The following is a 16,568-nucleotide window of genomic DNA, read 5'->3' as shown; positions in this document are numbered from 1 at the left end:
ATTTGGTAGTACGTAATTTCATGAAATAAATTAATCATAAGAGCCTGAATTATTCTCTGTATACGTGTAACATACAATATAAATCAATGCTTTAACCGTCCAAAGCACATAGAGGAAGAACACAAAAAAAATCAGTCATTTAATGGTAAACAGAGTTACCATACGAGTGGACCCCTATTATGCCACACGTGCCACCTAAATATTTAGGATTGACAAGGGGCAAAAAAAAAAAAAAACAGGCACACACTAGCGAAATGACAAGGAAAGTAACAAAGATCAATATACTTATTTTGTTTGTTCCAAAAGTAGATTTTCGAAAACACCAGATTTTGTTTAAATTCAATAAAAATGTTGTTGACGTTTCATTAAAATGTCTAATATGTTATAAAACGCACACAGAAGTTCCTTGAAAAAATAGACACAAGGGACTTGATTCTTTGAACTGACATGTATACATTTTTAAATTTGTGAAATTAATAGCAATTGTCCAAATTGTAATTCATTAAGAATTGCTGTTCTTTCATACAGTCTACAAAATAGTAAGGGAAAAAACACTGCTAAAATACAGAACGGAGCACCTGGTTTTGTAATGCACATTGTGGAGCATAGGTTATACAATAAATAATTTACAGGCTGTTTCGGAGGTGAATTTGTTTTTGTAATAATTCACCACTGTTTAAATACATTGTATGAAATGGCTTTGTAAGTGTAGAAAGGGCACAAATAATCAAGGAACCGTTTTTTTTTGGGGGGGGGACTTAAACATGCCAATTATGGACATTAAATGGTGCCAGGGGACTGGTATTAGACGTGTTGGCTATTGCATTCTAAGGCGAATAGATATTTTTTTTGTTTTGTTTTAAACTGGGTCTGTGAAAAAAAAGTAAGCTTCATTCAAATGCAACTTCAAAACAATCTTAAAAACAGGTCATATCAGTAAAAATGAATCTATATTTTGTTTTTAGAATTTTTTTCCAAGATGTCCTCCATACAGCATTCACTGAGCTAATTTAGTACCGTTGCAGTAACATATTTTCATGGTAGGAAAGGAGAGACCCCTAAAGGCCATGCCATTGTGTTCAACTGTGTTATAATTGTAGTAACGTTTCAATTGCAACTAAAAAAAATACAAAAATACTAAAAAAATAAAAATGTTATGACTTTTTATCGTTGTGTTTGTAAAGGTTACTCCTACCATAAGTTTTTTTTAATTCCGGATGAAAAACACTTCGGAATTTTAAATGCTCCATGATATGTCACGCCTGTTATGCCTGATAATGTGCCACCTATGACACAGAACATCTCTGAGAAAGGACTATTTAAACCCCTTTAGTACCAATAATGCGATCATCATAGTCAGTGCCTTAAAGACTCATGGCTGGTAATTAGTGCCCTAGTATGACCTATGAAAGAAGCAAAGGCGGAGACAAGAGTGAGATTTGCCTATTCTGGGGAAGAAATTGGGAAAAAGTAGGCAGAGTTTTGACACTCCTATATCAGAGGGGAAACGTAATTTCATTTAGAGTGTCAATAGGTAAGCAGCTATACCAGCAAAGTCACAGTAAAAACATGGAATGCTCTCAGATAACCATTTAAAAAGGTTAAGCAATGCTGTTTAGTTAAGTTACATTTATTTTTAAGTTATCATGCAGGATGAGGCAAAATTGGTTTTGGTGGCATGGTAAACTGCGAATCTCTAACAAAATACAAACAGCATTCAAGAAAGAGAACTAAACTTACATCATCATCAAAATAGTTAGTTTTGGTTTTTAAGCCTGCCCTCTGGGACCACCATAGTTAATAACATACAGAAGTCCTGGGATTAGACAATTATTAAAGTAGAGTCTTTGTTGGCAGCTTGTTGGCTTACAATTCCACCTTCAGATGATGAAGAACCAGAGTTTCCACTAAACCAAAATAACTGCCCTCATCCTCTTCTGATGTAACGAGGAGCACCTTAGGGCCCATTTAAACAATGTTGTATATCCATATTCATTATGCTGAACAGGAAGTAGACCTCAGAGATATGTAATAAACTGCAGAATGCATGAAATATGAATTGGATGAAAAATAGTTGTTTATTTATTTTTTCTTGTGATAATTGGTCCCCGTAGTTTAGAAATGCATAATCAGAAGTGCTGAATCAAAAGTTCTATAAGTTGAGGCAACACATTTTGATCTAGTTAGTGCAAAAGAGCATAGTATCTTGCAACAACGTGACCCAGATCCAAAGGCCTCTTGTTGATTTCAGCAAATGATGCTAAATGGGCTATAAAAAAAAAAAAAAAAAAAAAAAAAAAAGCGCCTCTCTAGATCTCCCATGATATTATGCCAAGAGAAAGCTGGTTTCTAGAATGGTTCAGATAGCCCCTCCTTGAACTCTTATAATCAAGCCAGCTTAGTACACGGACATTCTAAATTGCAACATGGCTACGATGCTCAAATGATACACACATTCTCATGATACAACTGATCAGGTACAAAAACCCAGACAAGAAAATCAACTGAATCAAAGCCCAAAGCCTGGAACATTATTATTATCATCATCATCAAATTGTGTCACTTAGAAAAATGGAATAAAAAAGGTATATAAACTGCAAAAAAGTGTAGAAAACTACTGTTGAGACAATGCTGCACACAATATAAATTTAGTTGCCCGTTTCAAGAGACGACTGAAGGATGATGTTCAGTTTTGTCACATAATCGTTCCATTAGTTTGTTTTGTTCTTTGGCCATTTTGTGTAGTTATGTCAAAAGACTAATCTGTTTTTAGCCAAAGAGCTCATGGTTTTTAACAGTTATTTATGAATCTCCCAGAAAAAACATGAAATTAATGTAGTTGAACAACGCCCCAGCACCATGTAATTTCCCCTGAGGTAGACTCGACCCCTGACCTGCTGCTAGGGATTGGGGCACACCTCGTATAGTCCTTTTTCTGACTGGACACTTTGGCTTTACTTTAACACCTGGTCAATGGCCTTTTCCTCTGATGGACAATCTTGCCTGTGATCTCTTGGCCTTCGTATAATCGATTTTCCGGTCTCAGTATTTTACTACTGAATTAATCCATGCAAATTCAGTGCTGGAACGGAGTGCAACCTATTGCTGTGAAGATTCCTTTTGCACCGGAGAAGTTAATGAAATGCAACATTGGACAAAGACAGAGACCAGATAATGGTATGTAAAACAGTCTCGTCGTAAAAAGTCAATTTTTTTTTTTTTTTTAAAGATATTTAGAAAGTGTTTCATACATGCATAAGGCCAGCTGGGAATATTTAGTCTTTTGCGTGCAGAGTAGCCTACCCATAATGCCTGGCACATGGAGATTACATTTGAAATATCACCAAATTACACCAGGATGGCCCAGAAGTACTTCCTTCCACGCGAGTTCACAGTTGACTTGGTCAGTCATTCAAATTGCTTCAAGCGCTCCCACTACGTGTTGTGTAACATTTCTCCTCTTTGTAGACTAGGTAGTATCTTCAGTGAAGATATCCTGTGCAGAACACAATAGCAAGAATGAGGAATGTCCAGTTCAGAATGTGGCTGAAATCTATATCCCAACAAAACTTCTTAATTAAGCAATGATCTTCTGAGGGATCTCTACAGATGCTTTGAGAAATAATGAATTATCACGTACATAGTTCCGCTTTCTAATGTCCTCATGAGATATAAATTTGGGATATCCAAACCCAAGAGTGCTCTCATCCAGTGAATTACGGGAACCGCTTGGCTTCTGGAAATTCTTCCAGTTTGGGTCAGGGTTGAAAGTTTCTGTGATGTTTTGGGGCTTAGACAACGACGGGTCACTTTGGTCAAGTAAAGAAAAGGTAACTCGATATGAGAAGGGCCATTCCAGAAGGTTATCATATTCTCCGGGTAGCACTCGAATATACACCGAAAGATAGCTTCCTTCACCGCTGCCATTGCCATTTAGAAATGCTGAGACTTGGAGTTTATATCCATATCTGTGTGTGTAAAAAACTGGACTGAAGGACTCAAAGTTTCCCCGGACTTTGGCCTCTTGCACTTTGCGGCTATAGTCACTTATTTTCCAGATGAGTACTCCTTCACTGCTCACAGAAAGCTCTTCCACTTGCTTCTTCAAATCTTGAATCTCCTGTCTTTGTCGGCTGACTAAGGAGGACATCATGCTGAGGTGGGACCTCATGTTCTCCTCCAAATGTCGGCTCATACTGATCTTAGGGCACTAGGAAAGAAGCAGTGAAATATTATTTCCTGGTCTTTGAACACCACATACGAACAAAAAAACAAACAAAAAAAAAGGGCAAAGATAGGAGGTTTTATACACCTTAGAAATAGGGCAAAGAGCATGTGATGCTTGTATCAACTGTTCATTTTATATTTACACCAATATTAACATTTCATGGTAATTACCCATTCACTTTCAAAAATAAAAAATATAGCTGACCTTTAATACTCCATCATGTACAGGTAACCACAGTTATTTTAGATGAGAAACTGCACTTTAAAGTAACAGAATAGATTGCAAAACCCTAAAATAAATAACTCAAGGGTTATTATCTACAATGTGTTAGTAAAACAAGAGCTGTTTTGTCATTACTTCCTGCTAATAAAAAAACTATCTGAATTGATGGTTATTTCGACCAGTAATACAAGTTACTAATTTAACTGAGAGACGAGTTATGATTCTTTTGACGCATTGTACATGAAAAATCTCTAAAGTAAGGAATTAAAACAAGCACATAGATTCTCTTTTAAGACTCACTCGATGCTTGCAGCCAGAGTCCTTAAATGGACAAAGCACCAAAGCAGAGCTGCAGCTGTCCTTCAGGTGTCCATTCAGGTCTTCTCGGGCAATATTGGCCATGCCACACTGGTTGGGGCATGTGATTGGGTATCGTGGACACTGGTATTGATGACTCTACGGAATGAAAGTGGAAAGTGGAGTGTTCAAATGGACCACGGAATTCTCAAAATTGTTGCCAAATACAAAAATGACTTTTCACAACAAGAAAAAGTACAAATGCTAGAACTCCATTCTCTCCATGCTAGTAATGGATAATGAGCCTCACGGTTCAAAAGTATTGAGTGCCACTGACCTACGGCACTCAAACATTACAGGTTTTAACTGATAAAATTCCTAAGGCACAGACCACGGATAAAACGTAAGCATGGTTTGAGAACACTAACAATTTTTTGTAAATCTAACAAACTATTGGTTTTCAGCTTTTTGTGTTCTTTATAAACTAATCAGATTTCAGTTTCCGCTAAGTATACAGGGAACATCCACTACCAATTTTGTTTAAATTGTTAGGAAAAATTTTAATTATTTCTCTATTTTTACTAATCCTACATTAACTTTTAATTTGCATGTTAAACAGAGTACACCTTTTATAGGATTTTGTTTTCATTATTATTTAAATCACGGATACTCTCCTCTGACATAGCATTTCACATGGTCAATTTACAATGATGAAATCTTGGTGCTCAATCCTTGAACAACTCTGTAATTTAACAATGAACAATAATTGACTGAAGATGCCTTAGTTGTTGAAGACAACTGGAATTATTAAAGTTTTAGGAAATGTAAATATCACTGAGATAGATGAAGTAGTGCATGGAATATAACTGGGCATTCTAGATCAAGCAGCAAGATGGAAAGAAATTATTTTTTTTGTGTTTATACTTTTACTATGTAGTCAACAGCTAATCATGTGAGCTTTTTTTGCTTCCCCTCTCCAGAACAATAAATTATCTTATTGTACAGAGTAGCATTGCACTGCATACTCAATAGTCACAAGGGGCAATCAAAACAATGCAATTTCGTAAACAGATTTATCTGCACACTGGGATGAGATCTCCTCTGAATACAATTGGCTTAGCTGGGTGAAAAATTGGACAACTAAAATACAAGCAACTTTTAACTTCTTAAAAATGGCACTGGAAACCTATATTTTTCAATTGTTAATGTAAACACAAAATTTTCCAGGTTTACAGTTATTAACATACATAGATCATCAATCCTCAGCCAGGAGCTGATCCCTCTAACATCTACTGTAACACTTCCTTATGGATCCCTCCATGACACTTCGCCCCTCATGTTCTAACCTGGATGGTATCGAAGACAAACTCCTTATTGCAGTACGGACAGGGTTGCGTACGTTTGGGACACTCTGCCAATGAATGCTGGGATAACACACGTCTCATCATTCTGGCTCCACACTTATTCTCACAGTACACGCTTTCCTGGGGACAGCTGCCCTGGTGATCCTGCGGAAACAGCAAATCTCACGATTAGGACATCGAATTCAAAAATCAACCATAATGAATGAGGACAATGTGTGCCTTTGCTAAAGCTTGTCACTCAAAACAGGCACATATATATTATAGAGAGTTATGATGGGCTGGGTCGGAGCTTTAATGTACTTATGATACATTATGTTCCTCAAGAAGGAAATTCTGTCCCAGGTTCTTGATTTTGGCAGTACTTGGCTAATACACCTCTGTATGAGATTATCATAAAATAAAATCTTTTAGAAACATGATAAAATGCAAGCAGTTGAAAAACGAACATTTAGTGCTTTATATTATGTATGTTACACCTTTGAAAGAATTCTATGGTTAAAAACAGATTCAGGACTCATAATAAATCAGGATTGTGTACTTGTTGGATCACTGGTCACCAGGCAGTCTACAGGAAGCCTCACCTCATAAGCCTCCCCGGTGAAGTCACTGCCACAGAATTCACAGCGGACTTTACGCTTCGGACAGTCGTGCTGCATGTGCTCCGGCAAATCGCGACGGATCAGTTTGGTGCTACAGCGGTTCGGACACGGGATTACGTTAAAGGCACAAATATTGAGATGAATCTATGGAGAAAAAAAAAAGTGTAAAATGGGAAGGATCAGTGACGTCTCTTCTACAGATTGAGAGTACATTTATTATAGTTATATATCTTGTGCAGGGGTAAGAGTTGCTAACCAAGATTACTGGCTACCATAAGTTATATTTTTTTTCTCCATGCATTTTGTATACAAGGTTTTTTTTTTAATGCAGAGTCAAGTGAGTGCAGTCTTAATGCATTTATCACAGATCCTGTAACTGCATGTATGTTATTGTGTGATTCACAGATGTATTTGTTTGTATAGAGTCAGCGTGAGAATAGGTCTGTGTGTGTGGACCTGGACACTGTTGTATTTTGGTGTCAGCGTGTGTATTGCAAGATTGAATGCATTGTATGTCTCAGAGTGCATGCACTTTTATTTGCATACAGTATTGACTAGTGTATTGATAGATTCACTACCTGTACCCCATCCTCTTTGCAATAACCTCACACACAAAAAATGTATACAAAAAAAAAATCAAAAAAGTGTTATTTTTATTACAACTGTAAGGCCGTATTCACCTCTAATTAAATAATATACTAAACACCTACCCAAACTCAATACTTTATAAAGATAAACCAACAGGCAGATCAAATAGATACGGAAGAAAGGAGCACATAGGGGAACAGAGAATAGATTGTTTTATTTATTTTTTGCATGTCAAGCTGCAAGACGTATAACAGTCTGAGAGCTTGGTAGTACTAGATCGTAAATAGAATGCTGCGTCTGCTGTAGAACCTCCATCAGCTGCTCAAACCAGCGTTCTATCATTTAGCTGATGCAAACTATGCATGGTTTAAAAAAAAAAAAAAAAAAAAAAAAAAAAAAAAAAAAAAAAAAACTTGACACCTTCTCTACGTCTATTCTGGACTGGCTGCAATATCTGGCACCCAAGACAAGGCAACTTCACATTTCTGCTTCTAATATAGATGCCACAGCAAGCTGGTATTCTACATGAATGGTTAAGGCGTTCGCGGATGCAGTAAAGTCCCTGAACCACCTAGTGACAGTCCAATTACAGCAATGCTGGGCTTGGCTTGTAGCTTTACCCGTCCAGTGCTGAAATAATACACACATTTAGAGGAAGTTAGGGGAATTTTGTGCCGTGTTTCTTTATGTGCATTTACATAGGTATAAAGAAGTAGATTAGAGATATAACATTATGGAATCTGGCTTTATCCAAGTTTAATAAGTAAAACATTTACTCTATAAATTAGGCATTGGATTCACCAGAATTCCAACTATGCATAAATGACAACAACGGCTATTAGAGCCTTTTGGCAGCCAAACATTGTAATTTGAATAATTCGCCAGTCTGTTAAATTGTGGTAAATTTGTTGGTAGAGAGAGAGAGTCTTCATAAGGACAGCATCTGTATGCATCTTTAAAAGAGAAATAATGAAACATTTTGTACGAGAGCACCATATTCTCTTGCCTTCTCACCTGAAGTTGCTTTAGTTGTCCGTTCCAGCGACATCCTTCCTCGCTGTGTATACAACGTATTGATAAACCAAGCACCTGAGTCTCCAAGTCTCGGTCAGGATAAATCTAGAAGACACAGAATGGAATATTTAAAATAGAACATTACAGAACACATGAACAAACCGTAAAAAAGCAAACAAGGAATAATGATAACAAACAAATGATTAAAAACGGTTTGTCAATTATATGGAAATGAAGCTCACACCTGCGTCGTGTGGAGAATGGCCAACAACAGTTCACAATGTTGAACAGATACAGCCTGTCACACAGAACAGCTGCCAAGTCAGCTGTATCTCTCTCAATAGAGAACACATTTGTCATGGATTAACATATTTAGAAAAAGGGGGAAAAATGTGAGCCAGCATTCCATCCCCTTGGGAATAATCAGCAGCAGTGCATTATGGAACGTTGGTGAGAGTAAGCGGAATGTGGATCTTAGCATCTTCCTCTCTGAACTAGATAGGGTGACCTGGCTTGACATACATTCAAATGTTCCCATTCACACTGTGGCCTAGTATGCAGCAACACACCCTCTTCCCCCCACTGCAAATCACTGCAATCACTTTTCTCTTATGCATCTCAATCCTTCAATGACATTTGCTACATCTCTAGTCTGTGCTGGGTTTGGCTTGGACACAGGACACAGGACACAGGACACAAAAGACTGATTTTTAGTCCTGTTGGAGTTGCATTTAAAAAGGCGCCTGGAACAGAAGGGCTTTGTTGAGGGCCAGTGTGTCTCCTGGGTTCAGTTCATAGTGGTTCTGAAGCAGTTTTCTTTGGCACTGAATCCTTGACCAGCACTGCCAGGGGCTATGTCAGTAGGAGAGATCTTCAAATAGATCAGACATAAATGTCTCCAAACAGAAGAGGGACAAGAAAGTATTTTACATAAAGACCAAGTAACCCATTTAACTTGCAAGCACTATTTGTGTTTGGTAAACACAACACATCTGGCTTAGCATTTACATATATACGGAAAAGATTTACAAATAAGCCTACCGGTAACTAGTGAGCAAAAACAGAAGAAGAACGTCTACACTCGTTTACGTAATCTGTTTGCAATAACAGCCAGATATAGACAGACCCACAGCAGCATGCACAGTACCTTACTGTAATATGAACTCTGATTTAAAGTGAGGAGACTAATACACATTTAACTTTGCACTGATTCATTTTACTTTTTTATTTTTTCGATATGAAGAGCATAGAGAAGCTTACTCGTGATCATTACAAATGACAGCCTGTCTGTTTTGATATGCAGGTAGGTTGCAGTATTTGGAGTAATGCCTGCACAGTACTGGATCTCGTTGAGGGCTGGTGGCTGACTGGCACATTTCTACAATCTCTACAGAGCTTGAAGCAGTAAGCACCCTTCTATATTGTTAAATGCCATTCTTGATGGCTGCAGAGGATGTGCAGTCACTGTTAATACGCCAAGTCTTTTAAACAGCACTAAGGATCCTCACAAACACTGGGAGGAGTGTGGAACACTTACCAGCGCAGAATTTCCACACCTCAGTAGGCAATAGATATGTGTGCATTTCACATTTAAGGTCAAAGCAGCCATACTTGAAACTTTTTTTTTTTCTAATTTTTGAATTTGACCTTAAATATAAAATGCACTTTGAATTCTCACTTTAGTGAGTAACACAGACAGACATACAAAATGATACATACTCAAATAGTAGAGGTTCAGACAAAAGACAGATTAAAAGCATGGAACAATTATTAAAGAAGCTAAATTTAGAAAGGCAGCACCATGTATGTTTAGTAATCATAACAAGTTGATAAACTAGTTTAGAAAATGTGCTTAGTGGTAAAACCACTGGCTATATTGCATACCTCCCTTAAATACCAGTAACATTGGTATCACAAGTTTGTGAACTACATTTCCCAGGATACCAAGCTGGCCTAAAACGCCTATGGATAGGCATCACTGCTCCAGTTCTATCAAACTAAGGACCGTGTTACCATAATTACAGTAAGAGAATATACTGCATATCTAACATACATTGTGACTGTTTATCAGAATGCAAATGCTGCAAGCTTGTCTATTTGGTCACACTGTACCGTCATAGACTCTTCCTATCAGATTCTTTTTCCATAGCATTTGGACTTTCAGATATTAAATAGTGTGTGAGCACTGTGTGTGATCAGGTTGTAATAATTACCTTTTATTTAAAACCTTATAGTCAAAGCATTTTGTTTTGGCTACGAACAATTCTACATGGTTTGTGCCATTGTGGTTATAAAAACCGGTCAGAATCTAATAATCTATGCAATGAAGGGGACATAGTGGACACAGTTACACGTACCTTGGCATAGTCAAGTGGAAGTTGATCTTCTGGACATTTAAATACACCCTCACTGCAAAGAGAGAGAAAAAAAAAAGACTTAAGTAAATCATGACTCCAAATATAACCTTGATTGTCTCGAACACAGACAATTCCTTATCAAAGCTTATACCGCAAGAATCTTTCATGGTCACGGAAGAGTGTAAAGTAATACATGTGGTCAGTAAATGCATGGAATAACAAAAAAAAAAAAACTCAATTTAATCGAGATAGATATATATATATATATATATATATATATATATATATATAAATATAATCATCCAGATAGCACTCTCAGGACTCTATAGTAAAACTTAACTTTTAATAAATCTTTACAAAAAAAAAACAAAAACAAAAAAACGACGGTATAACAGACTGAAACGTCGATTTTTTTTGTAAAGATTTATTAAAAGTTAAGTTTTACTATAGAGTCCTGAGAGTGCTATCTGGATGATCTTTTTCTATACTTCGCTTGACAAGCACATCTTCATTATATGGAGTGCAAGATTATATATATATATATATATATATATATATATATATATATATATATATATATATATATATATATTCTTCCCTGCACACCAATAACTTCTATATCAGTCTTCTCATAGGAGCGATTCTGCTGCACAACTTGAAACTTACTGCTATGAGAAGATTGTTCTATTGATCAGTAGGTCCTAGATACAACTTAAACAATCAGAAGAAGAAGAACAAAATGATCTAAAAACTTGGTGCACAGAGAAGAGTGGCTTTCCCAGACAAAAAGACTTTATATATATATACACTCACACACACACACACTTTAGGTTTATATATGATAAGAGAATACACTTGTACATAAACTTAGGGAAAGTTAAACATCACCGGGACCATTGGTAACATTCTAAAACAAATCAGACATTCCACACAAATATACGTACAACATAGATGGTTCATAGAATAGAAAATATATTATTAAAACGGACAGACCATGTTTAAATTATTATTTTTATAGCATTTGGCCCAACTAACTGGATTTATGTCAGCACTGTCAGAACACAAAGTAAAAGCTACTGGAGCATCTTTATTGTCAGAATATTTTCTTGTCTGGGCTAACTGTAGGTAATGTATGAAACCGCTATCTTGTATTTCATGCAATTGGTTGCTTTTGCACGTTCTAAGTGCACATTGTGTTATGGAACGGTTTCATTCTAGTCTGTTGTGTCAAACAAGTAAAAGGGTAAAAAAAAAAAATGAAGATGTGTCCAGCAAGGCAGGACATGTGAAGGTCTGAGTGAAGATAAAAGACTCGTGTGGAGCCCTTATATAAACAAAATGTGTGTGCCTTCTGGAAAACACTGTATACACTACTGTATATTTAAAGAGTGTGTGTAAATTATTAATAATAAGAGCAGTTTTGGTACTTGGAAACAGTTGGCAGAATCAGCCCTTTAATGGTGTGCAGATGAGCAGCCTATTCGCTATGAGCCCGTATATACTCTGAAAACGCATCTGTCAGCCATAACAGCGTTTGATAATCCAAATCTGGGGTCATAACCCGGCTCTCACCACTTTCCAAAAAACATGAAAAGGATGAGGGAAGATGTTTTGAGGCTAGATAATGCTTTGGTCTTTGAGGCAGGATTCACTCCTATATGTAACTCGATAACAGCGTGATTACAAGATGTGTGGGGGATTTTAAAGAGGAATCTATACACAAACATTTTTACCCCATTATTTTTTATTATTATTTATGAACGACCCCTACATACGCATGCAGTAACATGAAAGCAAACACAAATTACTTTCCAAATACTAACATTTTAAATATTTCTAATCGGCATTCTACATATTTAAAAAAAAAAACCACACAACTAGATTAATATTTATAGTAAAAAGGGACTGGACAAGTCCTAGGAAGGAATAGACCTGCTTTTACATGAGACACTAACGCATGGTTCTCAGAACATGTAGATCTCTCCACACTAAAACGTTGCATTCTGATGGTTACAAATCATTCAGTATGAGCCCAATTACAGACACATCTGGCGTAATATGCAGATGTTGCTAAAAACTCATCCTGCCAGCTGGCGCGTAAATCATCTTTGTTCTGGAACTTCCTCTCCCTTCGTATAACCTCATCTTTACTGCACATGCAAATATCGCACAAAGACTGTGTTTTGTGTTTTCCCATACCGAGTTCTGCGCCTACACATGCTTTATTTAATACTCCTGGTGGATTTCATTTTCTGAAGGAAATTTTATTTTTTCCTTCTTTGCAGCCTCTACAAAACCACCTTATAGGGGAAAGAAAAATCCCATTTGCACTCTTCTTGAAGTGGTTTGTAACTAATGAAAGCCAACTATGCAATATAATATGCGCTAGGGTCTCTGCTCATCCTTCTACCGTACTACTACTGGAACATTAGTGCTATAGAGACAGTCAAACTCCCTTTCCCAGACATGGATACGGCTTGTAGTGTGTTATATGAAGTTCGAGACCAACATTATAAAGTACCTTTAGCTCTGACTATGATGAAACATCCACCCTACTGTTCAGACTATGTAGAATATTGATGGTGTGTGTGTGTGTGTGTGTGTGTGTGTGTGTGTGTGTGTGTATGTATATAAAATTTACATACATACATACACACACTTTATAAAAAACACGTCAAAATTAAAAAATTATATAATATATATATATATACACACACACACACACACACACACGTCAATAGTCATATCAAGAAAAACTGAAAACTGCACAAACGAAAGAATAGTCACATTAAAAGCTTAAAAGTTACAGGCACACTCTTTGTGATTTCCTTCTCGTGTTAGTACAATACGCACAGAGCACATCACAAGTTGCGTCTGTAGAGGTCAGCCAGTGATTAGGAAGTCAGTTCAGAAAGTTTAGTCACAGATTCTTGAATTTGTTCATGAACCCCCTCCCTAGCTTTGGCATACAAAGAAACAAAAAACGTGAAATGCAAGGCAGACAGGATCCAGCAGAGAGTTTATAGTCAGTCTTTGTGACACTGCTGCTCCCAGTCACCGTAATACCCTCTCCACTAAGTTAATATTTAACTTCATCCTTTGCAAGGAAAGCAAATATGCACACAACGCCACAACCATATGCATTACGAAAACACAGTAACAAGGATGTAAATGTTACTGTACCTTTAACGCAAACATTCCATTCTTTCTTAAACTGCCACAGATTCTTGATCTTTTAACATTCTCAAACAAGAGATCAGAGTGTGCTGGGCTCAGGAAACCACAGAAATTATAGCAGTAAGACCAGAAACACAAGCTATGACTGTATCAAACTCATAGTTCACAGGGAGCACAAATCAAGGACTGAAATGAACAAAGCTTGTACTGCGTCCTGTCACTCCCCAATGATCTGATAAGTTAAAGTACAAAAGGGCAGAGAAATAAATACAAAAAAAAAGACAGGAATTAGATGTAAAGGGACACTATTTACAATTAACATTTTCTTCAATACATTGTACTTTTTAGACTTTTTAGGGTGTTTTAGAATAAGGAGTCCACATTTATTTGTAACTTTTTTTTTAGTTTAATTTAGTAGTTTTAATGTCACACTTTGTGTATCCTCATTATAGCCCAATAAAAATGCATGAGATGCAGGGCACTAAGCAGCTTAACTGCTGGCTTCACATATTATAGGGAGCTTCAATTCTTTTTTAAAATCACTAAAATATAATATTTAAACTAATAATAATAATAATAAGCAATTTTAGCCCCAAGTGGAAGTTAAAATGTCAAAATAACTACTCTTTTCAAAGAGTATTCTGAAAAGAAACTCCTCACCCCCTCCAAAAAAATATGCACACATTTATTGATCTCTTCTACTCACTCACATACGTCAATATTTAAGAGTTAAAGGAGGAAGAGAGGATTCTGGGAAGTTATCTTGAGATAACATTAAAACATTTGTAGGAGAATTGCATGGTAACATAAGAGGCTGCAGGATGTAACAAACAATACAATGTACAAATCCACATTTGTGCCAAGCAGCTGTTCCCCTCCCCACCCAAAAATATGCTTTGGGAATTAATTTCAGGAATTCCCACTTTCACTTAGCAAGTTCATGTCTTCCCTTTGCCAATCACCTGCTGCATGATGGGACAGGGGAGGAGGGAGGGAGAGTCCCATGGGTAACCATTACAGAAACTGTCAAAACCAATGCTTAAAAACACCTGTCTCATCAAAGTGTTTCTTACAATGCAAATCTATGTTCATCATAAGGGAAAATTACACACGCTGTCACTCAAAAAAGGAAAATAAAATGCATTTTTAAGACTACATAAATTATGTTACAATGACATCTACAGATCTTTATTTTCAGGCCTACCCGTATGTGTTCCAGCACAATCGCCTTTGCTCTCAATACCTGGGTCTTTGTCCAGGAACACAAATATTATGTAGCTTGTAGAGACAGACACACACACACACACCACTTTAGGTTTTTTTTTTACCACATATTGTAAAATCTGAAAATACAATTTTTAACACATACAACCGTTTGAAAATGTTTCTAACTTGCTTATTTTTGTGTAAACCTCGCAAATGTTTTTTTATTGACTAATGCACTGTTTAATAAATAAACCCCTTAGATCTGACAGGGCCGGTATAAAATAAATACATAAAAATCTGTGCTCAGTACTTACATGCACTACGCATGCAACGTCTTTGAAATCAGATTAACATACTTCTAAGTAATTTTAGGTCTATTCATTTTTATTTTTGCAGAATAGCAAAAATACATAAAATGAAAACACACTATGAATAATATAGTATACTGAAACAAAAAAACAAAATCATAATTGTGTCAACTAAAATCTGGTAAAATAAATAAATTAATAAACACACTTTGTAATGCTGCATGTGACCCAAATCAATCACTCATTTATAGCAGCTGGTATTACAGAACCATGATAATTATAATGAAAGGCATTCTCCAACCACATAATACAGCCTGATCTGTGAACAATTACACAGAAATTACAGCATAAACTTAACATGTAAGGCGTTACAGTGGAGAAGAAAACAAAATGCAGAGGGGGGTTTACATTTTCCTGCTTTTTTGTTTCATTTGCAAAAAAATATAATTTAACAAGATTACTAGAATTTCGGCTTTACCAGGAGTATATGAACAAATTGTGCTCCTTCACTCTGCTTCAACAGATTTAATGTGAACAAAAAGGCCAATAAAAGTAACTTTTGACACACGGTATTTTAGAGAATATTAAAAAAGAAATGATAATCTCACTGTCAGAGTTATTCACTTACTAAGGGAGAAAACGTGAATGTATTCCGAACGTTCTATGCCCTATCCTCATTACAAGTTAAATAATAATAATAAATAAAAAGGTAAATAATACGCCACTAGAGGCACTTCCTGCTGTTTTATGGAGATTAATTTTGTGGAATGACACTGGACAACCTGACTATTTGTGTGAGGATGTCCAGGGTCTTTAAATCCCCCATAGGAAAGCATTAATTCTATGCTCTCCTATGCGCATGCACATTAGGTCTGCTCTCTGCACTGACATCAGAGGAAGTGGAGCCAGTGCCAAAGGTTTAGCACTGGAATCAGATAAGTGGTTAAAGGTTTTTTTTTAACCCTTCAATTGCCAGGAGGGGGTGCAAGGGAGGGATGACAGGTAGACACTGTAGTGTTAGGAATACAGCTGATGTTCCTTCAATACTGTGCATGACAGTTCTGAATATGTGACCTTTCTGCTGTCCTTGAGGATGCAATACCCCTAAAATTGGATGTGAACTAGGATTTAAACTCTCAGTTAAAGTAATCTGCACCTTAAACAAATAAAATTTAAAAACCTTTTGCATAAAAAATGGTCTCTTCGCC

At 36.5% G+C, this 16,568-nt stretch overlaps 1 protein-coding gene across 2 annotated transcripts in view; it reads right to left on the bottom strand.

Moving 5' to 3' along the window:
* Positions 1-1,235: 1,235 nt before the first annotated feature.
* The window catches only part of TRAF4 (TNF receptor associated factor 4), a 63,620-nt gene continuing 48,287 nt past the window's right edge, over positions 1,236-16,568 (bottom strand). For both annotated transcript variants that reach the window (XM_063449968.1, XM_063449967.1), the window contains exons 2-7: positions 10,670-10,721; positions 8,313-8,417; positions 6,693-6,854; positions 6,094-6,255; positions 4,751-4,906; positions 1,236-4,210 (exon numbers count right to left, since the gene is read on the bottom strand). In XM_063449968.1, the coding sequence (XP_063306038.1) occupies positions 3,578-4,210; positions 4,751-4,906; positions 6,094-6,255; positions 6,693-6,854; positions 8,313-8,417; positions 10,670-10,721 (1,270 nt within the window). In that variant the 3' untranslated portion in view covers positions 1,236-3,577. The remainder of the gene's footprint in view (positions 4,211-4,750; positions 4,907-6,093; positions 6,256-6,692; positions 6,855-8,312; positions 8,418-10,669; positions 10,722-16,568) is intronic.

This window comes from Pelobates fuscus, chromosome 1 (assembly GCF_036172605.1).
Source record: "Pelobates fuscus isolate aPelFus1 chromosome 1, aPelFus1.pri, whole genome shotgun sequence".
Taxonomy (NCBI): domain Eukaryota; kingdom Metazoa; phylum Chordata; class Amphibia; order Anura; family Pelobatidae; genus Pelobates; species Pelobates fuscus.
This window is presented reverse-complemented; position numbering and strand designations above follow the sequence as displayed.